The sequence below is a fragment of the Sminthopsis crassicaudata genome, chromosome 4 (assembly GCF_048593235.1).
Source record: "Sminthopsis crassicaudata isolate SCR6 chromosome 4, ASM4859323v1, whole genome shotgun sequence".
Lineage (NCBI taxonomy): Eukaryota > Metazoa > Chordata > Mammalia > Dasyuromorphia > Dasyuridae > Sminthopsis > Sminthopsis crassicaudata.
Genome location: NC_133620.1, coordinates 454,503,748 through 454,530,326, shown reverse-complemented (window position 1 = coordinate 454,530,326; position 26,579 = coordinate 454,503,748). Strand labels below are relative to the sequence as shown.

Here is a 26,579-nt window from a genome sequence, read left to right as displayed (position 1 = left end):
TTACCAGATGGTTTAAGTACCATCAGTTACCTTCAACCAGGTTTAGTCCATCTGCCAAAGTAGTTTACCAACACGTGCATGGAGTCCCTTCTTGGGATCGCCAATGGGAGTTGGGTGATGGGTGGACACACCAAGGGTGAATAAGCAGCCCTGAAAAGGTTCAGAAGCCTTCCCACCAGAAGTGCTGGTCTTTCTGAACACCCCATACACCCCATGGTATAGTGTGAACATAACTTTTATATGCACTGAGAAATCAAAAAAATTCATATGAGTCACTTTCTTGTGATATTTGCTTTATTGTAGGCAACTGGAACGGAATCCACAAGATCTTTGAGGGAGGCCTTTATGTATAGACTGGGAATTCCCGGGAATGATGAGCCATACGAGGGAGGCCCTTTGCTGAAAGGATCCAAACTTAACTCCATCCTCTTCTCCAAACTACCAAAGGCTAGGAAAGCAAGTGACCTCCTGAAAGAGACAGTGTGACACTATGAAAAGAGTATCCCCTCTTGAGCTAGAGAACCTGGATTCAAATCCCACTCTGACACCATTCATATGATCCCCCAACAAGTCATTTAATCTCTTTGGGTTTCAATTTCTTCATCTGAAAAATAGGTCCTTTCCAACTCTAGATTTATGGAGACTGAATACTGCCCAGCCCTGTTCTACCATTCCCACACACAGCAGAACTCGGGTTGGGCTGGCCAGCTCCTGAGGAGTTGGTTGGAATTATAGCCTGGTGGGGCGTCACCTCTGAACCTTTTCTCAGAGTGAGATTGTGGAAAGAGTCCCAGATTTGGAGTCAGAAGAGATGTGGATTCAATTCCTAGCTATGATACTTACTACTTTTTGTAACTGGGCAAGTCACTCCCACTTCTCTGAGTCTTAGTTTTGTCATCTGTAAAATGGGAAGAGTTGCTCTTCCATCATGAAGGAAAGTGTCTCATCTTGCTAGAGAAATTCACATTAATATTACTGTGTGTAATATGGCCTGGGTTCAGGGATGAAGGGAGAAGGGAAACAAAACCTTTGAGGAGCCTGCCTTCTAATTAGGCAGATCAGGCTTCTCTTTCTCAAACTTGCTGATATACTTTGACTCCAATGTTCTGGGTATGATATTAATTAAGTCTAGAGAGTCTCTGTTCGATACACTACATGAACTGGTATAAGACAGGTAATTTATTCTCCCTCATAAAAAGGAATGTTAAATAGAAAAAGAACCACCTCATGTATTAAGCCAAGAAGTATTTATTAAATGCCTACTATGTGCCAGTTACTGGACTAAAAAAAGGCAAAATAATTCTTTCCTCTAAGGAGTTTACAAACTCATGCAAACAGTCAAGTATAAATAAAATATATCCAATGGAGATGGTGGTAATCCCCAAGGGAAGGCACTAGCATTAATGGGGATCAGGAAAAACTTCTTTTAGAAGGTGGGTTTTGAACTAAGGCTTGAAGGAAGCTGGGAGCTGATGGGGAGGATTCCAGGCCTGGGGGATGGCAAGGGAAAAGGCCCTGAGCTGGAAGAAGATGGAGTGAATGTATTGTTTGCAGACAACCAAGGAGGCTAATCTCACTGGGCAGTAATAATACTGGAAAAGTAGAAACGGAGCGGGTGATGAGAGACTTTGACAGCTAAGGAAAGGAGTTTGGATTTGTTTCTGCAGATAATAGAGAGCCATGGGAGATTATTGAATGGTGGTGGACATGGGCTTTAGAAAGGTCTCTTTGATAGGTGAGGAAAGGATGGATGGGAGTGAGGAGAGAGTTGAAGCTGGGAGACCCACCAGCAGACGGTGGCAGAAGTCCAGGCAAAAAGGATGACACCACAGTGGTCAGAGAAAAGATGGGGATGCATTTTTTTGGTTATTTTTAAGTTTTTAAAAATTTTATAATTATAAATTTTTTTACAATACATATGCATGAATAATTTTTTTATAACATTATCCCTTGTATTCATTTTTCCAAATTTTCCCCCCCCTCCCTCTACTCCCTCCCCTAGATGACAGGCAATCCCATACATTTTACATGTGTTACAATATAACCTAGATACAATATATGTGTGTAAATCCAATTTTCTTGTTGCACATTAAGTATTAGATTCCGAAGGTGTAAGTAACCTGGGTAGATAGACAGTAGTGCTAACAATTTACATTCAATTCCCAGTGTTCCTTCTCTGGGTGTAGTTGTTTCTGTCCATCATTGATCAACTGGAAGTGAGTTGGATCTTCTTTATGTTGAAGATTTCCACTTCCATCAGAACACATCCTCATACAACATTGAAGTGTATAGTGATCTTCGGGTTCTGCTCATTTCACTCAGCATCAGTTGATTTAAGTCTCTCCAAGCCTCTCTGTATTCCTCCTGCTGGTCATTTCTTACAGAGCAATAATATTCCATAACCTTCATATATCATAATTTACCCAACCATTCTCCAATTGATGGGCATCCATTCAACTTCCAGTTTCTAGCTACAACAAAAAGAGCTGCCACAAACATTTTGGCACATACCGGTCCCTTTCAATGGGGATGTATTTAAGAGAAGCTGAAAGAATGGACAGGTTTTGGCAAGAAATTGGATTGGATGTGGGGGGTGAGAGTGGGGAATCAAGGATGATCCTCTAGATTGTGAACTGGAGAGACTGGGGGGAATTTGGTGGTTTCTATAGACATAGCAAAGTGAAGAGGGAGCATTGGGGGGGACAAAACACAAGCATTAGACAAGAATTCAGTGACCTCATGTACAATTACAGTGTAATTGGGTGGAAGACTAATATTTAAGCCTCATTAAAACATAAGATTTTTTTCAAGACTTTTAACTTATATTTGACCTCTGTAGTGCTCTGAAACCACTCCAGGTATGTTTTTGCCCATAAAATCGGGCCAGGATTGGGTCAGTCCTTTTGTAAATGACCATTTTCTTCAATGAAGCTTTCCCTGCTATCAGCCATGGTTCTTGGGATTCTTCGCCCTGCCATATTTAGTTCCCACCGGCTTCTGACTTCCTAAAGTTTTCCCACTCTTGTGTGGGAGAATCAAATTAGAGAGATCCCATCATTTGCCTTGCAGAAGAATTCCAGCAAAGAGACTGAGCCAGAAGCATCCTATCTCCCAGCTGTTGTCAAGGCACCAGAAAAGACCAGAAGTTTGCCAAATCACTTTAAAATGCCAATCCTTCTTAGCAGCGGGTGACCAGATGGCTGGAAGCCATTTTGAAGCTCATAGGTGGTCAGATGAAGGCAAATCTAAGTATTCTATGCCCGTGGTACATGTAAATGAGCTGGGCCTGCACTAAATGGCCCCCTTCCAGCGCTATAATCTATGGTCTTATGACTATGTGTTTTGTTTCACGCCTATTGTATCCCTCTTCTCCCCACTGTGCCAATACAGAGGGTTGAGCAGAAACTCGATAGGATCCCAAACCTACGGGGGCATCAGAAGCCATTTAGACTTGACCTTTTCTCATTTTAAGGTAAGTTAAATGACTGGCAGGTCCCTATTTGTAAGCTAGTGCCCGGCACCGTGCTTAATAGATGCTTATAGCCTGCCTTATTGCTCAAGGTAGAAACTCCCCGAGTTGGGATTTGAACTCAGGTCCTTTGGCTCCTGAGCCACTTTACATGAAGCTTCCCAGGAGATGTTTGGCTCACACTCTCTATAGCTCAGATGAATTCTGTTAAGATTCAAGCTCCCCATCTGGAGCCTACAGCAGTACCTTGGAGAGCAGCTGGCTTCCATGGCCAGTGGCCAGCAGCGAACCCTCTCTGTTCTGGCACTCTTATTCTGGAGAGGATAACTTTCCCAGCAGCCCTCCCATCTGCACACCTTCTGCTGGTGGATGTGCTCCCCTCCCAGGCTTTTCTTACTGGAGAGAAGGTGAGAAGTCATCCGTCTCTGCCAGACTCCAGGCTAGACCTTCCTGCTCTTTGTGGGTGCTGTTGATGGCTTTTTATTCTTAAAGAAATACCTACATGTTTCCTCCATCCCTCCCTGCCCTTAACCTTCTTGGCTTTAATAGTTGAATAGTCATGGTCATGGCTTTGCTTCTGGCTTTGTTCAGTTCTGAGGTTCTAGAAGGGACCTGGAGCTGAAAGGGTTTTGAATCTAACCCTCTTTTTGGGGAAACTAAGACTCAAGGAGAACAAATGGCTTATAGTATTGTGGGATCCCAGATATGGAGCTAGAAAGAACCTCAGAAGCCATATCGTCCAATTCACCCATTTTACAGATGAGGAAACTGAGTTCTGGAGAAGTTAAGTGATTTGCTCAAGGCTATGTGGATATCTAGTCACAGAATCTATTCTCAACTCCTACCTCCAGAGCTGGGAGCTATACTGTCAGTTATCTCCATATGGGCTATGGGTCCTCTTTCAGCCAACTATGTCTCTTAGACTGAATGAGAGAATGGGGATGGTTCAGTGCAATCCAGGCTCATTCTGGAGAAAATGACACAATAAATAAGATCTCTCAAATAAAGGCAGAAGTATTGTTCTCTGCACATGCAATGTTAGGATAATAGTTCCCAGGCAAGTCCCATCTTTCACTCTTCTGGGTCACAATTTGGGTCAAGTTTACCCTTGCATTTTTCATTAAAATTATCTTTATTGATGACTTTTATTTGTTAATCACTATGATATCCCTTTAACCTTAACCCTCCCTGAAATCCATCCCATATGAGAAATAATATTTTTTGGAGAGGAAACAAAGTCAACATGGATGATCAAACTAGGGCAAAGACATAGTCAGGGCACCTGTCCAGTTCTGGGGGCAAGAAATCTGACCTCCTGACTCCTAGTCCAAAGCTTTCTCTTTACTCTGCTTTTTAACTAGTGGATAGGAGATAGAATTAGGTATCTTAATTACCTTCCATCTCTTTCCTCTTCTCTTCTTCTTCTCTTTCGTCTCTCCTCCTTTGTTTCCTTCTCCTTTTCTTTCTTTCCTTCTCCTTTTCTTTCCCTTCCTTCCTTCCTTCCTTCCTTCCTTCCTTCCTTCCTTCCTTCCTTCCTTCCTTCCTTCCTTCCTTCCTTCCTTCCTTCCTTCTTTCCTTCCTTCCTTCTTTTCTCTTTCTTTCTTTCTTTCTTTCTTTCTTTCTTTCTTTCTTTCTTTCTTTCTTTCTTTCTTTCTTTCTTTCTTTCTTTCTTTCTTTCTTTCTTTCTTTCTTTCTTTCTTTCTTTCTTTTTTCTTCCTTCCTTTCTCTCTTTCCTCCTTCCTTCTTTTCTTCTTCTTTTCCCCCTCCTTGTCCTCCTCCTCCTCATTCTTCTTCCTTCCTTCTTTCCCTCCTCCTTCTCTTCTTCTTCCTTCCTTCTCTTCCTCCTCTTTCTCTTCTTCCTCCTTCCTCTTCTTCCTCTTCTGCCTCCACCCCCACCTCCTTCCTCTTCCTCTTCCTTCTCCTCATCTCTCCTCCTTTTCTCTCTTTCTCCCCCCACTTCTCAACAAGTGACCACTGTCTGGCCTAGCAAATAGAGATCAGGCATAAAAAAGAGCTGGGTTCAGTTCCTGCTGCTTCTAAAATCTACTGACTGTATGACTTTGGGAAAGTCAGTCTGTTTCTCAGTGCTCAATTGAGGCAATTCTCTAAGACATCAATTGCAGCGAAGGTGCCAGACTGCAATGGCAGGAGAAGATTCCTCATCTGGGAGTTGTCTGTATCAATGAAATCCCTGGTGCAAGCTCTATCCCTAATAATAGCTTACATTCATATGATAATAATAAGAGCTAATATTTATATAACACTTGAAGGTTTTCAAAGTTCTGTACAAATATTAATTCTTTTGGTCCTCACAACTGTTGGAGGAGGCAGGTGCTGTTACTAGCTCCATTTTAGAGATGAGGACATTGAAACCGAGAGAGATTAAGTGATTTACCGAGGATCACAAGGTAGTAAATGTCTGAAGTAGAATTTGAACTTATGACTTCCAATCCAGGGCTCCATTCTCTGCACCACCAGCTGCCTCAAATGTATATCTGTCTTAAAATGCATTACAGAACATAATCATCTGTTGACTTATGGATTATTGACATTATTTCCTCATTTTATAGATAAGGAAACTGAGGTCAAGAGGAATTAAGTGCCTTGCCATGGCCCCCTAGCTACAGTTAAAGGCAGGATTCAAACTCAGGTCTTTTCTGACTACAAGTTCACGGGACTACAGTGTGTTTTCATAGAATTGGCAGGTGCTGGGTATGAGATGGCAGGGGCCTAAATCATTAGATTAAAGGACTTAGAGATGACTTAGTCCAACTCTTCATTTCCCAGATGAAGAAAGTGAAATCCTAAAGGGGGGAGCCCTGAATTTGATCCTGGAGGACCTGGGTTCAAATCTCACTATATTTCTTTTAAAAATTTATTTATTTTATTATTATTATTATAACTTTTTATTGACAGATCATAGGCCTGGGTAATTTTTTACAACATTATCCTTTGCACTCACTTCTGTTCCGACTTTTCCCTTCTCTCCCTCCACCCCCTCCCCTAGATGGCAAGGAGTTTAATACATGTTAAATATGTTATTCACTATAGTTCTTTACCACACCATCTATTCCTCAGCTTTTTTATCTATAAAAATGAGTCTTCTTCCAATTCTAAATCTAATATCTGACAAAATGACTTGTCCAAAGTCACACAGTCAAAGTTATAGATTGGGATTTCAGTGTGTCTTTGGATTCCAGGTCCAATAGCTTATCCATCACACATCTCCTAAAGGGAGAGTTCTTTCAAAGGCTCCCTAATTGAATTTTTTTCATCATTCCCAGTGATGAGCTACACTGGGTGGTGGGGAGAGGAGAGGGATGGGGGAAGAGCCAGACTGACAGCAGCCTGATTAAAAAAGGGAGAGGAGCTGCAAGACGGAGCTCGTGGGAAGATAAAGACAATTGCTGGAGTGTTGAGATGTGGAAGGGGGTGGTGGGCTGATGGAGGAGCAGGTTTCCTTCTCTCAAAGTTCAAGCTCTACTTTGACACTGTACAGTTCACACTGCCCAGGGAAGGAGCAATGGCTTCAGATCCCAAATTGAATTCCACTCATTAAGCACCTACTGGGTGCAAAGCCTGGGTTGTTTCCAACAACCACTTAATGTCTCTAAAAAAGGGTTTGAACTGTTTCTTCTTTCACAACATGACTAATATAGAAATAGGTTTTACATGATTGCACATATATAACCTATATCAAATTGCTCACCATCATAGGGAGGTGGGAGGAAAAGGAGAAAGGAGAAAATTTGGAACTCAGAATTTTGTTTAAAATGATTACTAAAAATTGTCTTTCCATGTGATTGGAAAGAATAAAATACTGTCTGTCAATTGGCGAAAAAAGGGGGATTTCCTGGTTTTAGGATCACAAAGAGATGGTTTATGGGTTGTGGTTATGGGATGGACTAACCCCTGCCATAGTTTGGGGCTACAGTTTCAGGAAGCCCCTCCTTGCTGGTATCTTTGCTTAATCTCTCACAAACCACTTTGTAATCTATAGTCCCCCTATTCTTGTACCCTGAAGATGGAGTAAGTTAGGGACAGCTGAGGTCCACAATGTGACAAAATTTTAAGGTATAAAAGGTATATAAGGTATAAAAAAATCCTTTGTCTCCATCAGATTAAGCTAGTGGAGGTGATGCCCCTTTTCTGCAGAAACTGAATAAACTGCTTTTTGCTCTGGCTCTGAGAAACAGCTATTTGAATTTTTGGGGTTAGGGGACTCTGTCCCACACTTAAGTTTTTATTTTATCCAAAGACACTGGGGAGCCACTGATCTCCCAGTCTAATGATCCAGATCCGGTTGAATTTTGCAGGCATTTATTAAGCATCATCTATGCACAAGACCCTGTTTTCAGGGCTGCAGATGCAAAGATGGGGAAGGACAGTCTGTGTGCTCCGAGAGGCAGCAGAAAGGATGGAAAACCAGCTTCAGAGCCAGGAAGACCTGGGATTAAGCCCCATCTCTGACACATTGTGATGTGACTCTGGGCAAGGCACTCAGCTCCTCAATGCTTTATTTAGGTTTAAATCATGGTCCTTTAAAAAGAAATTTGGCCTATAAACTCCAAGATATCCTGAATCATTCTGATGCTCAATTGGCCACCAATAGGTCTCCTGCCCATCGCTCTTTTGGTTGCCCATCCCTCTTTTGGTTATTGTAATTTCTTCCTTAGCTTTAATCATTGAATGGGTGTTGCCTCAGGTAAGTGGAGACCTGGGAAATACCTTAGTTTTAAAAAGTCAAGGCTTTTTCACTGCATCCAGGAGCATGGTATCAGAAATGGTTCTGGCCTGCAAGGTGCTCCCTAGACACACTGTCCTCTTTTCCTCATCTATTCCCTCTCCCTTTGCCTCCTCATCTCTGCACCCAGGGCAGCTCCAGACATCCTGATCTATATACCATGTCACTGGACCCAAGTGGCTCTGGAGGAGAACGTGGAGCTGGTGCCTTTGCAAAGCCCTCCCTTGCTTCCATCCAATTCACTTGATTGTCATGGTATCACCTCCTCTTCAAGAACGAAGGACAAGCAAGAAATAAAAAAAGAACAAAAATGCTTCATGCAGCACCAAGACTCTTGCAAAGAAGCTGCTACTGGTATTGCCAGAGGAAGCTTTCTCATCTGGGAGTTCTCTTACCAATAAATCATCCTGATTTCTTCTGCATTTTATGGGTAAGCACAAAATCAGGGAATAAGGGGTGAATCAATCAAAAGATCAAGCAGCAAGCACCTAGTAAGCGCCCTAATTGGCAGGCACTGTGTTGATGCTGGTACAGAAAAAAAGTGACAAGGGGCCTGCCATGATTAGACCTTCTTTAGATGGATCATATGGATCATAGGAAAATGCCTACCAGTTCTTACATTCCCCAAAGACTTAGAGTACATGAGGCAGACCATCCCGTGGAGCATTTGGAGGGCGTCGACAGTAGTCACATGGAATGGAAAGGCACGAATGGGTTGCAACCTGTACTGTTGAAGGGAATGCCTATCTTGGCAAAATCACAGAACTATTGGTGGAATGAGTGGGCACAGTGCTGGGCACTGGGATGCAAAGAAAGCAAACAGTGTGGTTCTTGCCCATCAGCCCTACTCTTTAGAAAAGACAATGTAATGCAGAGGAAGGAAGTGTGGATTTGGGGTCAGACTTCAATGATAGAGCACCAAGCCTGGAGTCAGGAGGATCTGAGTTCAAATCCAACCTCAGACACTTAACACTTCTTAGCTGTGTGACCCTGGGCAAGTAATGGACTCCGATTGGCTCATAAACCCCTTCCTCAAAACAAACAGACTTCAAGGATTGATCCCCTATATTCATTCTAATGAACCTCAATTTCCTCAACTGAAAAAAAGAGAGGATTGGATAGAAAGGCAAGTGCTGAGGTTCCCTTCAGCTCTCGTTGTCAGTGCTATGATGCTATGAGCTGGCTTAAGTTCCATCTTGGACAAGTCACTTTCCGTCTCTGGCCCTTGGTTTCCTTGTCTGTAAAATGAGGCATTTGAACTAGATGGTCTTGAAGGTGTGTTCTAAATCTAGACTACCATGATACAGAAGAGAATTCAATATGCAAACCAATAAGTAAACACAAGGGGAGAGACAAAGAGACAAAACAGATAGAAACAGGCAGAGCCCAAACACAGAGAGAGACAAACACCAAGAGAGACAAACACCGAGAGAGACAGACAAACATTGAGAAAGACAGACACACACAGACAGAAACACAGACAGAGAAAGGGAGAAAGAGACAGATACAAAGATAGGGAGAGATAGAGACAGAAGGCAGGCAGAGAGAAGGGGCAGAGAGACAAAAACAGCAAGAGACAGAGAAAGAATGAAAGAAAAAGAGAAAGAAAGAAGAGAGAAGATGAGAGAAACAGAGAAGGAGGAAGGAAGAAAGAAAGAAGACAGAAAGTCACATTAATTATGGGGAATCAGGGAAGATTATTTAGAGGAAGTGGCTCCTGAACTGAACCTGGAAAAAAGTGAAGCGCTCCCAGGAAGGCTCTGAGGAGGGAAGGCTTTCCAGGACACACAGTCCCAGCTTTCATGAAAGCAACGAGGCAGGAGATGGAATGGAGAGTCAGGGGCAAAAGCTGCCAGTCCAGCTTGGGAGGCCCATGGAGCATCTGGAGGATTGCCGTAGGGCCTAGGACCTGCCATTCTTAGGTATAGGGAACTCCCAGATGAAGAAAATATGGGTACCAGTGCAGATCCTCCTCTCTAAACTGCCATCTTAGAGTTTCATAAAGCAGAGAGAGCTTGAGTGTTGCCCTCAGGGTTGCACAGCTAGTCTGTGTCAGACATGAGGCTTGAACTCCGTCTTCCCAGCGTTCCTCCTCCGTGCCAGGCCACAGCTAGTGTGTGGGGAGTGATGGGAGGTCAGGCTGGACGGGTAGCTGAGGGCCAGTCTCGGGGTGACATAAATGTTGGACTGAAATGTTTGCATTTTATCCTAGAGGCGAGAGAGAAGCTCCGGGGGGTTATATTTATTTATTTGATTTAGTTACGCTGTGGGATCTGTGCCCTCAGAAGGTTATTTTGGCAGCTGCATGAAGGATGGATTGGAGATGGGGAAAGAGGGCAGGCAAGGAGCGTCCAAGCCAGAACTGGGGTGGTAGCTGAGGAGGAAGGACAATGATAATGATGATGCTGATTACTCAGATTTCCATTAGATTTTTAAAAATGCTCTCCCACAATAATCCTGGGAGATACTGTTGGAAATGGAATTATCCCCTTTTGGCAGATGAGAAAATGGAGATTCAGAAAAAATAAGTGACTCTCACACAACTAGTTAGTATCAGAGACAAATAAAATTCTAAAGCTTTCTTATAAGGACTCACTGGAAACATGAGCTGAGGAAAATGGAAGCTCAAGATCCCATTCAAGGCTATGACTGTGGGCCATCAGGAGGATGGATGTGTCTTGATGGGCATAGGGATGTTTATGGGAGGGATGATGGTTGGAGAAGGGTCTCTCTCCATCAGGTGGACACGGGACATCTGACACTGTTGTTGCTTTGAGATCAGCTCCATCTTGTGCAGCCTGGAAGAGCAGGGGTACCCTAGTCCTGAGCAGCATTGGCCCTCTCTGCCCTTCTAGCCGATCTCAAAGCAAACACAGGCATCCCTCCCTCTCCCGGGGGCTCAGTGTACTGGTGCCAGACTCAGTGTGGACACCTGGTGGGCTTCCCCTTCCTCAGCTCTAGCCCTGCTGCATCCCAGAGCTCTCAAACCACCGGCCACCGTCCCCCCACCATGGGTGGCGTGCCTTTGCTGCTGAGACTCCCAGGAAGATGTCTTCATTCACCTGAGCCCTTAATCTAAACACAACTCCCTCCCGCTTTGCACAGCTCACAAGGCCTCGGCTTTGTTGGAGGCAGACAAAGCCAAGTGGGAGGAAAAGGAGGAGGAGGAGGAGGAAGCTAGGCTGTTAGGCCTTGACAGCCTCCTTTAAATAAACAGGCCTATTTGTTCGGCCCTGAAGCAAGTTGACCTTAAGGAAAGGCTAGAAGGCAATTAATGGAAAAGAGTCAAAAGCTGGCTCACCATAATAGACAAGTCTGGGGACCTTGAAATTCAAAGTAAGAACCAAGACGTGTGCATGTGTTTTGTAAGTTGGGAAAAATAACAACAGTTTTCATTGGTGGATAAATTGGTGATAAAAGGATCACACTGCTAAAATGTGTTCATCATAAATGCTTTGGAAAAGAGAGAAGATAAAGGGGGGGAGAAGGGATGCAGGAGTTCAAGTTTGGCAAGGAGGTCAGCGTAATCAGAGGCTTGGGCTTGGAAGGGACCTCAAAGGTCATCAAACTCACTTCAGACAGGAGCATTCCAACAGGTGATTGTTCAGTCTCTATTTGAGTATTGTCATCGATGGGGAGCTCACTCCCTTTAGAGGAAGCCTCTTCCCTCATCAGATAGCCTCAACTGCTAGGAAATTTTTCCTAAATTAAGTCAAGAGCTGGCTCCCTGTAACTTGGATCTGAAATACTAGACAGAAATGGAAAGGGCTTTAGAGGCCAACCAGGAGGAGGCATTGTGGAGGAATGGAAATGAGCACTGGAATTGGAGTGGAGGACTTGGGTTCAGATCTCACCTCTGACATTCCCTATGTGGCCCGGGGCTGGTCACTTCATCCATTTGGTCTGTTACTTTATGTATAAATTGTGTTTGGTGGGATCTGAAGTCCCTAACAGCTTCTGAATCTGATGTCAACTCCTAGTTCTCTTAGTAGGTTTGTGACTTGGGAGCGAGTGACAACCTTCATCAGTGTGTTTTCTTCTCTGCAAAAAGAAATGGCTTTGAAGGTCCTTTCTAGCTGCAGAACCAAGATCCCATAAATCCCTTCATTTTACAGAAGAAAAAACTAGCGCCTGGGGATGCTAAGGGACTTACTCATGAGCACAGTTAATAAGTGAGGGATTTGAATGCTGGTTCTTTCTAGCACCATTTCCACCCATTCATTCTGTCCTTCATATGACAGTCCTTAAAATACTTGAAACCACGTCAGTTCTCTCTTAAGCAGGGGCATGCTGGTAAAATGTTTAATAAGTGGCTCTCTATTTTAAATATTATCTGATACTTTAAATAAAAGATGTCTAAAAATTTTAGATCAACTTTTATTTAAATCTATTAAATCAATTAAAAAAATTCAAAACAATGTTTTTAATAAGCCTCCCAAATTTTCAAGTCATCCTTATGCAGGGGTTATATAATCCCTAGCATTCTGACACACTTTTCAGCTTAATCCGTGTTTCTTAACATTTTTCTCCATCACTTTCTTAAGTATAGATAACCAACAGAATAAAAAAATCAAACCCTGATTCACAGCATTCGCCAGCTTTCTGACGGGTAAATGCTTACACTGAAAATTTAACAATCAGTTCTGATTTGCCCATTTTAAGTTTTTTCCTGTTCCAGATTAAACATTTCCAGTTCGTTTAACTCTTGTTCATAGGGCATGGTTCACCATCCCAATCTCAGTCCTTCTCTACTGCCATGTATCAAACTATTTCTTAAAATAAGGTACCCCAATGCCCAAATCCATACAGGAGCTGTCCAAGGTAGAGCTCAGCAGGATCATCGTTTCCTTTGTCCTTGTCCTTGGTGTTGCCTCTCTATTAATACAGTTTAAAATCTCATTAATGTTTGGTAAGGATTGGGTGGAGGATTCACGTAGAGCTCACATCTACTAACCCCCCAAGATTCCCCCCTAAAATTGTCATTTAGCCACATCTCATCACCCAATGGGATAATGTCTAGCGAGCATTTCCTAAACCTCCAAATCTCAAAGCACAGATGTTCTGACTGGTGCTCTGTATCATTTCATTCTTTCCATCTTTGAAGTTAAGGTAGAAACAGTCCCTGAAGAGTCTGCTATTTTGCAATCATCTTATTCTTTTGTACCCCATGTTTTGCAGATTATTCACAGGGGCATGGAATGATCTCATTCACATTGGTTTCAATGGACTTACTATTATTATGATCTCCCTCACCTTGTGCTTAGCCAGTAGATTTTTCAACTCCAGGCATAGAACCTTGCATTTATCTCTATTAAAAACCACCTCATCAGATCGAAACTATCTTGTCAAGATATTTTTGGAATCTGTTTGGGATCTTTTCACAGGAAAAGACCTGTGAGCCCTTACTGGAGAACATTGCTGGAGAGACGTCCAGTTCTGAGGGCCCCACCAAACCTGAGCTCTTGACCTTATTTGCTTCTGGATTAATTTTGACTAATCACCCCTTCTGCCTCGACTAAGTTTCTAGGGTTCATAATCATACCTCAGCTGTGGCTTCATGCTGAAATTTCTCTCAGCAACTGGGGCCTTTGCAGCTTGGACCGTCCCTCTCTGTGCTGGCCTCTTTTTCCCTCTGCGGGGTTTCCATGTGGAGGGTCCTCAGCTGCCCAACCTTCATTCTCCACATGGATGCCTCTGAGTTTGGGGGCTTCCATACTATGTGCCCTCATGTTCAAGCCCTTACATCCCTCTTTTTCCATTTTGTCTCATTGAGACTTTAAGCTCCTTGAGGGATGAGAACTCGATTTCTTTTTATTTGTGTTTGTATTTCTTAGCCCAAATCCTGACACCCAGTTTATGGTTGTTCAGTCATGTCTGACTCTTCATGACTTTATCTGGGGTTTTCCTGGCAAAGATTCTAGAGGGATTGGCCATTTCCTTCTCCTGTTCATTGGACAGATGAGGAAACTGAGGCAAAGAGGGTAAAGTGCCTTGTCCAAGGTCACACAAAAATGTCTGAGATTGGATCTGAAGAAGGTTCCCTGAAGATGAATTCTCCTGACTTTGGGCTCAGCACTCTGTGCACTATGGCGCCCCCTGGTTGCCCTTGGTGTGAAGACGAAAGTCCAGTAAACCAGAGACTTGTGAGATGAGAATCCAGCAGCTCATTACCCTTGTAAGTAGTATAGTAGATAGAAAGTTGGATCGGGGAATCCTGGGTTCAAATCCCAACTCAGTCATTTACCAGGTGAGTGAACCCGGATGATTCCCTTTCTCTCTGAGCCTCAGTTTGTTCATCTATCTATGAGAGTGCTGGACCCAATAGCCTCATCCAGTTCTAAGTCTATGAGTCCATGGCTACATCAATGGAGTGTAAACTGAGGAACTGAGGAACCGAGTTCCAATTCTGACGCAGTCTATGTGATCAATTTATTACAACTTTTTGGGCTTCAGCTTTCTTGTCCACAGAATGAGGGTCTCCTCAGGTTTCTCAGTACTCCAAATCTGAGATCCTATGATCTAGAAACAGGGATACGTAATGCTTTGAAAACAGGGGTGGGACATCTTGTTTTTAAAAATATTTTGGTGACTACAATTCAAGAGAGTTGAATCTATAATCCCATTTTACACATTTAAAAACATGATTCTAAGAAAGAGCCTGTCCGTCTGCCCAACAGAAAAGATTGAGCAGCCCTGATTCAGGCCCAGGGCATCCGCAGCAGCTGCCACATCTGTCTTGCAACTCAGGGAAATCAACTTTCTCCTTTTACAGAGACACCAAGTGGCTTGATGCAAATTCTATTTTTTTTTATTGTTTTCTTCTTGAAAGATACCTCATCACTGGGAAACAGCAGGTTTCTGTCCCCAGATCTATTGTTCCAACAAGAGGAGAGCTCAGGTCACCTGAGACCAGCCCATAGATAGGTGGTAATCCTTGAACTCAGGGAATTCAGAGAGGACAAGAGGAAACAGACAACGAACTGACATGAATTCAAACAAAGAAGGGGAAAAACACAAACCACCCACCCCTGAAGGCGTCTCGTTGGGGTGGATTTTTCCAAAAGAGTCTGCCAGCCCCTGTGAATCTGGTATTTTCCATGCCAAGCTGAAGCTTCTGAAGAAAATGAACCGATGGCTTCTGGGACCCACGTGTCTTGGCAAGAGAATAAGCCCCAAACTGGCTACTGAGGAGGAGAAATCTCTGCTATTCATTCCTGAGCGCTGTCAGACACCCAGTGGTTGTCTTTGACTCTGGCTGAAGTGAGACTAATCAGGAAACCCGATGCAGGAAAGGGGAGCTGAGGAATTTTAATCAGTCTGACCAAGGGTGGGGAGGGAGCTTCAGAGAGCAGGGGAGAGGAGGGATGGGGGAGAGCAGCCTCTGGCAGGGAAAGAGGAGGAGTGGGGGAGACAGCCTGTAGCAGGGAGAAGGGGTGGGGGAGAGCAGCCTCTTAAAGAATCTCTCCCTCTGCCTCTGAGTCTCTCTTTGTGTGTATTCTCTATTTATGTATCTCTTTGTCTCTGTCTGTGAATCTCCAGTCTCACCTGGACCCTCCGCTCATTCTTTGGCCCAAGTTCATTAACTTCATCACTAGAATTCAGAGATGTTTTCCTTACCCTAAAGAGGCAGGTGTTGCCCTTGGCCCCCTCCAAAATCAGTGGGTAGACCTCCCCATTTGGTTCAAAAGTCTCTCCATTCTGGGCAGTGAGTTTGGGGGCTCATTCAGGGGTAGGAAGGGGAGAACTGAATAAAAAAGAATAGAAAGAGACAGACTGAATCTTCAGGCAGAGCTCCCTTCCCAAGTGGGGTAGAGACAGAAGGGCAATGAAGGCAGCACACAAGCTTTACCCTGTTGCTATTAATCCCCCACCCCCAGAGATCCAGCACCAACATCTGGCTGGGAACCTTCAGTCAAGGGATGATCCAAGTCCCAGTGTCCAGGAGGAAAGAGGAGGGGAGCCAAGGGCAGCTGTCACTCTCCTCTCCGAGCTGTCCATCCTCAAAATCGGCTCACTTTCCCCGGGAGTGGGCCGTAGCTCTCTGAAGTGGTACAGGAATGGCCCAGTTACTGTCATAAAAGGACTGCCAGGGTCTGTGGGGGCTGCAGGAAAGCCTGATCCTGTTCCAGCTCAGAACGAATCCTCAAGGCAGCTTGGTAAACAAAAAGTTCACAGGGCCTGGAACAGTGTGTGTGTGTGTGTGTGTGTGTGTGTGTGTGTGTGTGTGTGTGTGTGTGTATGTGTGTGTGTGTGTTCCACAGAAAAGTCCGGTTTGTGTGAGCCTGTGACAAAAGCCAAGACGGGTTCCTTTGCCTGCATCAGCAACGGGGACTCTTCCAGGTGTGCCTCTTGCCTTTGGGAACAAGAAAAAGACCATGAAAAGGTCAATAGGAAAAAAAATCTCCAAGATTAACATAAACTTCAACCCCTGTCCCCGAGCCGGTGCTGAAGCAGGAGGGCAGAAAGCGCCCTTCCTGAATCCAAATTCCAAATCTGGCTTTGCTGCTCAGTACCTGTGTGACCTGAGGGAGCCCCAGCTGGCTCAACTGCAGAATGAGGGGGTTGGATTAGGAGCATAATGGGCTAGCGGGCTGGGGGCCTTCCTGGGGTCAGGAAGTTTTTGCTTTTCTGATCCTGCTTCAGGTTTCATCGGCTACCTCGGAAAGCCTGGGCAAGAAACTTCCCAAGCTCAGTTTCTTCATCTGAAAATGAAGTGGGTTGGACTTGATGGTCTCAGAGCTGCCTTCCAGCCCTGGGAACCTACAGGGTTGGTCTACACAGCCTTTGGGGTGAGACTTCTGGCTTTAGATTCCATGGGCTAGGACCCTACCACACTGACTGTCCTGGGGTGCCCCAGGGTCAGGCTGTACCCCACATGCCAGAATGGGAACAGAATTGTTCTTAGAAGTGCCCATCTCCTGCACCAGGCTCCTGCCACAGAAATAAACCTGTCAGAGCTTGGGAAGAGTTCTGTGAAGGTAAGCAAAGAGTTCCTTGTTTCTGAAGATGGAGTCTCTCTGTTTCTTTATGTCTCTGTCTCTGTTACTGTCTCTCTGTATCTCTATTTCCCTCTGCCTCTCTTTGTTTCTATGATTCTGTCTATATATCTCTCTGCCTCTGTCTCTGTGTGTCTCTTTGTCTCTGTTTCTATATCTCTGTCTGTTCCTTAAGTTCTATATGAAGCATAGATCAATAATTATCAACAATTAAAATTCATCAGTGGCTAATTAATGACTAACATGGCAACTGCCAATTAGTCATCAATAATTCTTAATGATTGATTGTTAAGTAATTGTTACCAGGTAGCCACCAATAATACTTAATTAGCTTTACAAAGATATTGATTGAGTGTTAACAAGGACAGCTGCCACAAAAAGAATTTCCCCCAAACCCAGAGCTCTGCTTCTTTCCCAAGCTCTCTGCGGAGAGTGAGCTCAAACTTAGAGAAGCACAAAGACTCATGGCTCAGTCACTGGGAGTCCCTTTTTTCTCACTGTAGAGTCACAGTTTCTGTTAATTACCTGCTTGTCTGTAAGAATTGGAGCCCTTGTAAAGCACAAGTTCTCTCTTCCTTGAAGGGCTCTTTCTGTAAAGCTGCCTTTCCTTGGAGGGGGTCTCATTTGTCCTCTGCCTCTCAGTTCCCCGCTCTGCTGGAGGGGGCCTCCAAATATTCTGACCTTTTCATGTTCAGCAGGTTCTAGGCCTCTGGACACTCCTTTCACCTTCCAGCTGGACGTATTGTCTCCTACTATCCCAATGTCCTCCACAGCACCGTGAGGGCTTAGAAAAGTCCTCCCTACTAGGCTAGCTTAGGATTTACATATTAGCCTAAGAGCATCCATCTGACTTTTTTCTTTGCAGCATCTTCTATCTTTATCCAATGGACCCCTCACCCCTATCCTTTCAAATTTGTTAAGGATTTATTCACACTAAGTTTACTTTTGATTGCTTGGTTGATTAAAGCGAGATGCCTGGACTTTCTGTAATTAATTACAGCCCATGAATTAAAGCATAAGCAAGACTCTAATTCTCCCAATTAGAATATAAGATTCTTGAAAGTAGTAAATTTTTTTTTGGGGGGGTTGTTATCTCATAACTTAGCACAATACCCAGCATACATTAAGTGTCTAATAAATGCTTTTTCCATTCCACATAAAATGAAAGGTTTAAAATTGGTAACTCTAAGTAAGATGATGCCTACTTTTAACCTTTGATCAGATCAATCAGACCAATCAACAAGCATTTATTAAGCACCTACTATGATCCACTGTGCTGGGAACTAGGGTTACAAATATTCTCTACTCTTAAAGAACTTAAGAGACAGTGAATAGTGCACTGGACTTGGAACTAGAAAGACTCATCTTTATGGGTTCAAATTCAGCCTCAGACACTTACTGGCTGTGTGATCCTGGGCAAATCACCTTTTGCCTCAGCTTCTTATTTATAAAATGAGTTAAAGAAGACAATGGCAAACCTTTGCCAAGAAAACCCCAGAGGGAGTCACAATTAGACCAGACTGAAATGACTCTATAATGACAAAAATATATAAGGAATAAATTTAGTGCCTCCCAAAAGGCTTAAATATGATTTAACCTTAAAACAGCACTAAGGCTGTTGGGACACCCTGTATGAGGAGAATAAAATGCAGTCAAATACAATGTGGTTAAATAGAGGTAGTTGGAAGGGAGGGCACTAACAGCGGGTTGGATGGTTGTGGTCCTTTGTTCTTGGAGGGGACCAAAATGACATCCATCTATTAGGCTCAAGTTAGGGTGCGTCCAACTGTGGCTGCAGGGGATCAGACAAAGCTTCAAGTGGCTGGTGAAGCTTGAGCAGTGCCTTTAAGGCATGGAGGGATTCTGGCAGGTAGAGCACTTTCTGAGAGGTAGAGTGCATTCTGGGAGGCAGACCCATTCCAGGCATGGGCACACAGCCAGTATAAAGGCACAGTGATGGCAGCTGGCATGCTGAGCATGGAGAACAGAGGAAAGGCCATTTTGGCTGCAGAATGTGGGAAGCAGAGAGTGGATGACAAGGCTGGAAAGAGAGGCTGGAGTAGGTTAAAACCTCATTAGCTGAGTGCCCCATCCCTTCCCCACCCATTTGAGGCTGGACCAATGTGGATTTCGGGGATGATGGGAAATTCTCTGTTGGTAAGCAGTGGACTCTGAGGAAGAGTTGGTGGGAAAGCTCAGCTTCTGAGAAGGCCTTTTATATAAAGAGAGAAGAGGAGGTGTGGACCCCGAGCTGGGTCAGGGAGATGCTCCAAAGGGGAGAGGAACACTTTCCACTTACTGGGAGCCTTGTAAGTGTCGCTGTCGGAAGCATCCCCCTGACGGTCTCCTGGGGCACTCTCCGGGCCACTTTGCACTCCCCCAGTCTCGCTGCTGAGACTGGTCCCACTCTCTGAGGGATGCCTAGGAGGCAGAGCCTGACCTTGGGCTGCTCTGGGAAGGTCGCTGCTGCCACCTAGAAGAGACCCGACACTGATTACCCCTTCAGAGCTTAACGTGCTCTTCTATCCCCTTTCTGAGGTTTCTGTCATCAGGGTCTTGCTGGTTCAATCAGTCAACAAGCATTAACTAAGCACTCACTAGGTGCCAGGAATTGTGCTAAGTACCAGAGATAAAAAAAAAACAACACAAGCAAAAAACCAAAAAAACCAAACCAAACCAAACCAAAAAAAAAAAAAAAACAAAAAAAAACACCCAATAAAATCTTTGCCTTTGTGGAGCTTATTCTCTGACAGGGAAGTCAATTGGCTGTGGAGATGTACCTATGAGATAAGTTAGCCTAAGAGGATGGAGACATTAGTATCTCCAGGGAGGGAGTGGCGCAGGAAGTGGATCCAATCCTTCCAGTCTTAACCCTCAGAGGAGAATTGAGCTGAGGGCCTAATGGCCTGTAGGAGCCCTTCCTCCTCTGGCATTTTGACCCATGAGGGTCCTGAGGAAGCTTCTGTGTCTTCTCCTTTGTTAAATCAAGGGGGATGAGCCAGAAAGCCTCTAAGGTCCAACTCTAGGGTCCCATCTTACCCCTCTCTTCTGCTCTGCCTCCCTGCAGAAGAGTTATAATGATCAAATGAAGAAACATGTGCATTTTTGAAACTCCAAAGTGCCAAGAAAAATGTCTGCTTAATGTGGCTAGAGTCACACAGAGCCTATTGCCCTTTCAACGAAGACCCCGGGAGAGAGGAGGCTACCCTAAGTCCTGACTCCAAATACAGCATATTCTTTCCAGGGGGTGAGCCCCCCATCATTGGAAGTCTTCAAGCACAGACTGGATGACCACTTGTCAGGGATTTTGCAGAGAGAATAAATGGTCTGGACCAATTCAGATTGAATTGGAGGGCCTCTGGGGTCCCTTACACTTTGAACTTTGCCTTCCTACACTGCCTCCCACCCTAAGTTAATGGTGCATGAATATCCACTGAAGTGTCCCCCAGAGAGTTATGTTCAGTTCAGGGATATTCTTCTGTAGTCTGCCCCTTCCAGCCCCGGGGCTTCCCAAAGTTCAGCCTCTCTGCAAGGGCAGCCAGCACCTCCTTACCTGATTCTGTTCCGCATTTGCTACCTTTGGAGCTCTTGGCCCCCGCCTCTTCCAGGCTGGAAGAGCTCAAGGTTGAGTCACTGTCGCTGTCACTAGAAACCACTAGAAGAGAAAAACACAGGCTGAGAATGTTTATTCTTGTACCTGTTGGCTCACACCGGGCAGGGGATAAGCCTACTCACTGGTCGCCCATCTGAGAAGGAAGGGAGTCTGCATGGGGGAAGGGTAAGTAGTTGCTCTTGACACCCTCAGGGGACCGAGCAAGAAGCAAAGATCAGCTCCAATTAGAGGCGAGAGAGATTGTGATCACGGTGAAGGGAAAACATCCTCAGTGTCAAAGGGATAATAGGCTGGGATGGGTGAGGGAGGGAGAGTGTTGAGGCTGTGTCTCTGGGGACCTTCTGGGAGCAGCCCTGGTTATAAACATTTGTTGATGCCAGTCATTGTGACACCCCATCACATCCTGCCTTATGTGATGCCTTAGTTCCTCTCCTCGCTGTCAGGCCTGTCTCCCCAACTCAATGATACCACTGGATATTTGTAAAAGGCTTACAGGTTACAAAGCATTCAAGTGACACCGTCTCCTTGGCTACCCTAAAAACAGGCAGAACAGGGAAGGGGCTAGTCAATCAATCAACACCCAGTTATTAGGCACCAGGCACTGATGGGATACAAAGAAAAAAAAATCAGGATGCACTTATTAATCACCTCCTAAAACTATGCCCCAAAGGCTATTAAAACTGGCACGCTCTTCGATCCAGCAATGTTTCTTTGAGCCTGTATCCCAAAGCGATCTTAAAGGAGGGAAAGGGACCCATGTGTGTAGAAATGTTTGCAGCCCTTTTTGTAGTAGCCAGAAACTGGAAACAGAGTGGATGCCCGTCAGCTGGAGAATGGCTGAGTAATTGTGGTATATGAATATCATGGAATATTATTGTTCTGTAAGAAACGACCAGCAGGATGATTTCAGAAAGACCTAGAGAGACTGACATGAACTGATGCTGAGTGAAGAGAACATTGTACACAGCAATAAGATTAGGTGATGATTAATTCTGTGGTTCTCTTCATCTTTGAGATAATTCAAGCCAGGTCCGATGGTCTTGTGATGAAGAGAGCCATTGCACCCAGAGAGAGACTATGGGGACTGAGTGTGGATCACAACATAGTGTTTTCACTCTTTTCCTTGTTGTTTGCTTGCATTTTGTTTTTTTCTCATTTTTTTCCTTTTTGATCTGATTTTTCTTGTGTAGCATGATAATTGTGGAAATATGTGTAGAAGAATTTCACATGTTTAACATAACGTGTAGAGGAGGGGATGGGAGAAAGGGAGGGAAAAATTAGAACACGGTTTTGTAAGGGTGAACGTCTAAAATTATCTATGTATATATTTTGAAAATAAAAAGCTTTAATTAAAAAAAACCACCTCCTAAGTCTTCAGCACTACAGTGAGTGCTGAGAATATACAGGAGACAATTAATAATCTCTGCCCCCCTGGAAGCTTAAGTTCCTCTGCTTAATGTTTAAGAGAGGGGGAAGAATGAGTCCATTGTCTGTTCTCCCCCCAAATCTCACTTTATAACCCTTCATTTTAAGTAAATATTTTTATTGATAACTTTTGTTATCCCTGTCCCTACCTAGAAATACATCTCCTATGAGACTTTTTTTGAAAGACAAAAAGAGAAAAACTCAGCAAAACCAATCAAAACTTAGAAAAACACAACCTGATAAGGCATGTGATGTTCTTCACCCATAAGCCTTTATCTCTCCAAAGAAGTGGACATACTGTCTTCTCATCTGTCTTTGGGGGGGGGGTGTTTGTTCTTTGTCATTTTGCTCCTTTCATCTCTGATCGTGTGACATGCCCTTGCATACTGAATTTTGCCAAATTAGAGGCAACTTATCAATTTTCATCTTTCATCTTTTCATCATATAGAAAGTACTTTTACTCCAACCCACCCTAGAGCTGCCCTCTCAATCATTCAATCTGCGTTGTCAGAAAGAGAATCCCAGACTCCAGGGCTGGAAGGATCTAATCCAAACACCAGAGAAGGGACCTTCTCTACTACCCTGACAGTTTTAATTTTATAAACCTATGATTCCCTCAATTAGATTTCAAAATATACTAGAAAGCAATAATTACAAAAAACCTGATTGATACATTTGTTCGATTAAACGTATTAATTCACTCACTTATTCAAACAATCTATTACTAAAAGCACCTATTATCCATCAGGCAATAAAAATAGTGATAAAAAGGCACAAGTGAATCAGTCCCTGCTCTCACAGAGATTACATTCTACATACACAGTTAGATCTTTCTTTGATGATGTAGATGGAATCGTAGAGAAACTCTGGGTCTTCATTATGGGTATCAGACCCTGCTGTAAGAACCGTAACTGTTACTTTGGGCACTAGGAGCAAGTGATGTGAAACGTTCCCAAGGCAATGTGAAAAACATCTCAAACCAACTTTTTAGAACAGTCACTCCAGCAAGAGGATGTTGGAATACAATTTCCTGCTGTGAGGAGGCAAAGATCCTGGCAGAAACCACAGGACAAAGGAGGATCACCATGAAGAGAAAGAATAGGGTCAGGATTGGAAGGAACTTAATTAGAGGGGAAGCTGCTGTGTGGAGGAGAGGAAGGATGTCCTTTACTAATTTTTAAAACAATAGCTTTTTTGTTTTCAAAATACATGCAAAGATAGTTTTCAACAATCACTGTTGCAAAACCTTGTGTTTCATAATTTTTCTCCCTCCCTTCCCCTAATTTAATATAGGTTAAACATGTGCAATTCTTCTATATATATATTTCCACATTTATCATGCTGCACAAGAAAAATCAGATTAAAAAGGAAAAAATGAGAAAGAAAAAAGCAAGCAAATAACAAAAATGTTATTTGTTGTGATTCACATTCAGTCCCCATAGTCCTCCTTCTGTATGCAGATGTCTCTCTTCATCACAAGTCTCTTGGAATTGCCCTGAATCACCTCATTGTTAAAAAGAGCCATATTTGTCACAGTTGATCATCACATAATCTTGTTTTTGCTGTGTATAATGTATTCCTGGTTCTGCATGTTTTGCTCAGCATCAGTTCATGTAAATCTTTCCAGGCCTTTCTATAATCAGCTTGTTCATCACTTTTTATAGAACAATAACATTCCATTACCTTCATGCACTACAACTTGTTCAGCCATTTCCCAGTTGATGGGCAGTCACTCATTTTTTCCAATTTTTTGCTACCATAAAAAGAGCTGCTACGAACGTTTTTGCACATATAGGTCCTTTCGCCTTTTTAATGATTCCTTTGGGACATAGGCTTAATACTGATACTGCTGGATTAAAGAGTATGCACAGTTCGACAGCCCTTTGAGCATAGTTCCAAATCACTCTCTAGAATGGTTGGCTCTGTTCACAGTTCCATCAACAATGTGTTAGTGTCTAAGTTTTCCCACATCTCCTCTAACATTTATCATTATCTTTTCTTGTTATCTTAGTCAATCTGATAACTTGTTTTGATTAACTGAAGAAATCCAAGTATAGTTGCACCCTCTACATTTCTATGTTCTGAGGAAAAGCTCTGATTGTTCCACCCTAGTTATGGTTCTTGGTAAAAATAATACATAAGTAGTCCAAGCATCTGTGATTTTATCAGGATAGATACTCCTTTTACTAGAACAAGTCTCAAGCCTTCTGTGGTCAATAGATGGGAGGACCATGATAAAAAAGAAAAAAAATACTAATCCTATGGGCAACCTGATGATGAATTTCTCTAGGTTTACCTGGGTTGGTCTACAGACAATAGACACTGGTTCAAAATTGAAAGCTTAGAACCTGCAGGTGCCTCTGAGAGTCTGTTTTCCTTTGCCCATTATGAGAAGGCTTTGGAGAGAGACCTTGATATTTTCTTAAAAATTCTTATTTCTTTTACTTAAGAGAATCAGTGAATCGCTCATTTCTTTAAAACAAAAAGGAGCCTGATCACCTCATTTCAGGAGGATTTTCCATTTTCCATAAAGATTCTCATCTGATTTTCACAACTGCTCTGGGAGTTAGGTGGGCACAATATTTCACAGATAATAATATCAAGAGGAAACAGAAGGTGGGAGATTGAAAGCTGGCCTTTAAGCCAAGGAGATTTAGATTCACTTCATGCCTCAGACATAGAACAACTTCAACGTTCCTTTTCAAATTTATTTCACGTTACTTCCCCAAACATGAGGCAGTGTGCCACAGTGGGGTGAATTGGTTTCAGAGACAGGAAAATCTGGATTCCAGTTCCAGCTTTGACATCTACCATCAGGGTGGCTCTGGGCAAGTCTTTTAACCCATCTGAACCTTAGGCAACTCCCTAGTGAAAAGATGCAGAGAAGAGGCCAATCTGCTTTGGTGGAGAGTTTCCTTACTTGGGAGCTCTCCATATGCATATATGTGCACACGTAAATATTGGTTCATGTCTATCCACAGTTAAGTATCTGAGACTGGATTTGAAGTCAGGGCTTCCTAGTTTCAAGCTCCGGCCTCTACCTACTTCCCCATCTAGTAGCCACAATGCTCTCAAGTAAATCTAATTCTCCTCTTTGAGACAAATCACATATCTGCATTTCCCAAATAGCGAGTTGCCCCAAACTGATAAAATCATAAGTCAGAACAAAAATAAAAATATACACTGTGAAGAGTATGGTGAAGGAGGCCAGGATCACTGAACCATAGATACATTTGCATAGAAAGTATTGATCAATTTTGGTTTAAAGTAAAATTCATAATGGGAGAAAATTTATTATTATTATTTTTAAAACAAAAGGCAGAGAACAGAGTCCAGTGAGGCAGTCTGGCTTCCACTGAAGCCCTTGGATCATGCAGGTGCTTTTTCCTCCAGGGATCATTTCACTCACAAAGGTTTCAGAGAGAAGGGTCCCCAGCTGTCAGAAAAGGTTCTCGCTTTCCCATCAGCCCCCCTCTACCACATCTTCTCTCATTGTATCAGAGATTTCAAGCTGGGATCAGGCTAGAGCTTAAAGGGCTTTGCAGCAAAGGCCCCCAAATCCCATTTCTAATCTACTCTAATAAATTCTGCTAAAGCAACAAACTGAAAAAAGAAAAAGGAAAGGAAAGGAAAGTTTGCAGTATCTATGCCCAGTGCTGAGGCGTCAGTGTCAGTGGGGAAAAAATGCTTGTGATCTGCCAGAGGGATGGGAGTTCCTGGATAGAAGCCCAATGCACACAGTTCCCCAAATACTCCTGGTTTCCTTTAGGGAGGGGGTTGGGGGGGAACCCGTGTTCCAGAAACATCCCCATGAAACCCACGCCTGTCTCATCTGCCATTATTGTACCTTCCTCCCTCTGCAGTCCAGCTCATAAATCTTCTAGGTCTATTAACAAAGCTTTTAGGCTCATAAATCTTTAGGCCCCTGTTTTTCCATTCTTCCAACCTCAACAAATGATATTCATTTTCTTCCTCTCTTCTTCTCTCTGTTTTTCTCTCTCCTTCCTCCTCTCTTCATTTCTTTTTTTTTGTCTGCTTTCCTCTGTTTCTGTCTCTCTCCATTTATATCTCTGTCTGTGTATCCCACTCCCCTTCTTCTTCCTCATCCTCTCTCCTTTTCTTTCTCTCTCTCTTCCTCCCTCCTCCCTCTGTTTCTATCTATCTATCTCTGCATCTTGTCTCTTCGTTTCTTTCTCTCATTCCCCAAATGATCACACTGGGATTACAAAGCAATGAGACCTTGGGTGGGGTCCATATTTATTTTTAGGATTGAAAAAGGGAAGGAATGGCCCCTAGTGCTTTCCAAATAAGACAGTTTGGGTTACTGGATAC

The 26,579-nt window shown here is 43.4% G+C and overlaps 1 protein-coding gene across 4 annotated transcripts in view; it reads right to left on the bottom strand.

The window, feature by feature from the left end:
• Positions 1-15,003: 15,003 nt before the first annotated feature.
• Positions 15,004-26,579, bottom strand: part of RPH3AL (rabphilin 3A like (without C2 domains)) — a 161,791-nt gene continuing 150,215 nt past the window's right edge. For all 4 annotated transcript variants that reach the window (XM_074263826.1, XM_074263827.1, XM_074263825.1 and 1 more), the window contains 3 exons: positions 20,763-20,864; positions 19,509-19,682; positions 15,004-16,566 (listed from right to left, as the gene is read on the bottom strand). In XM_074263826.1, the coding sequence (XP_074119927.1) occupies positions 16,532-16,566; positions 19,509-19,682; positions 20,763-20,864 (311 nt within the window). In that variant the 3' untranslated portion in view covers positions 15,004-16,531. The remainder of the gene's footprint in view (positions 16,567-19,508; positions 19,683-20,762; positions 20,865-26,579) is intronic.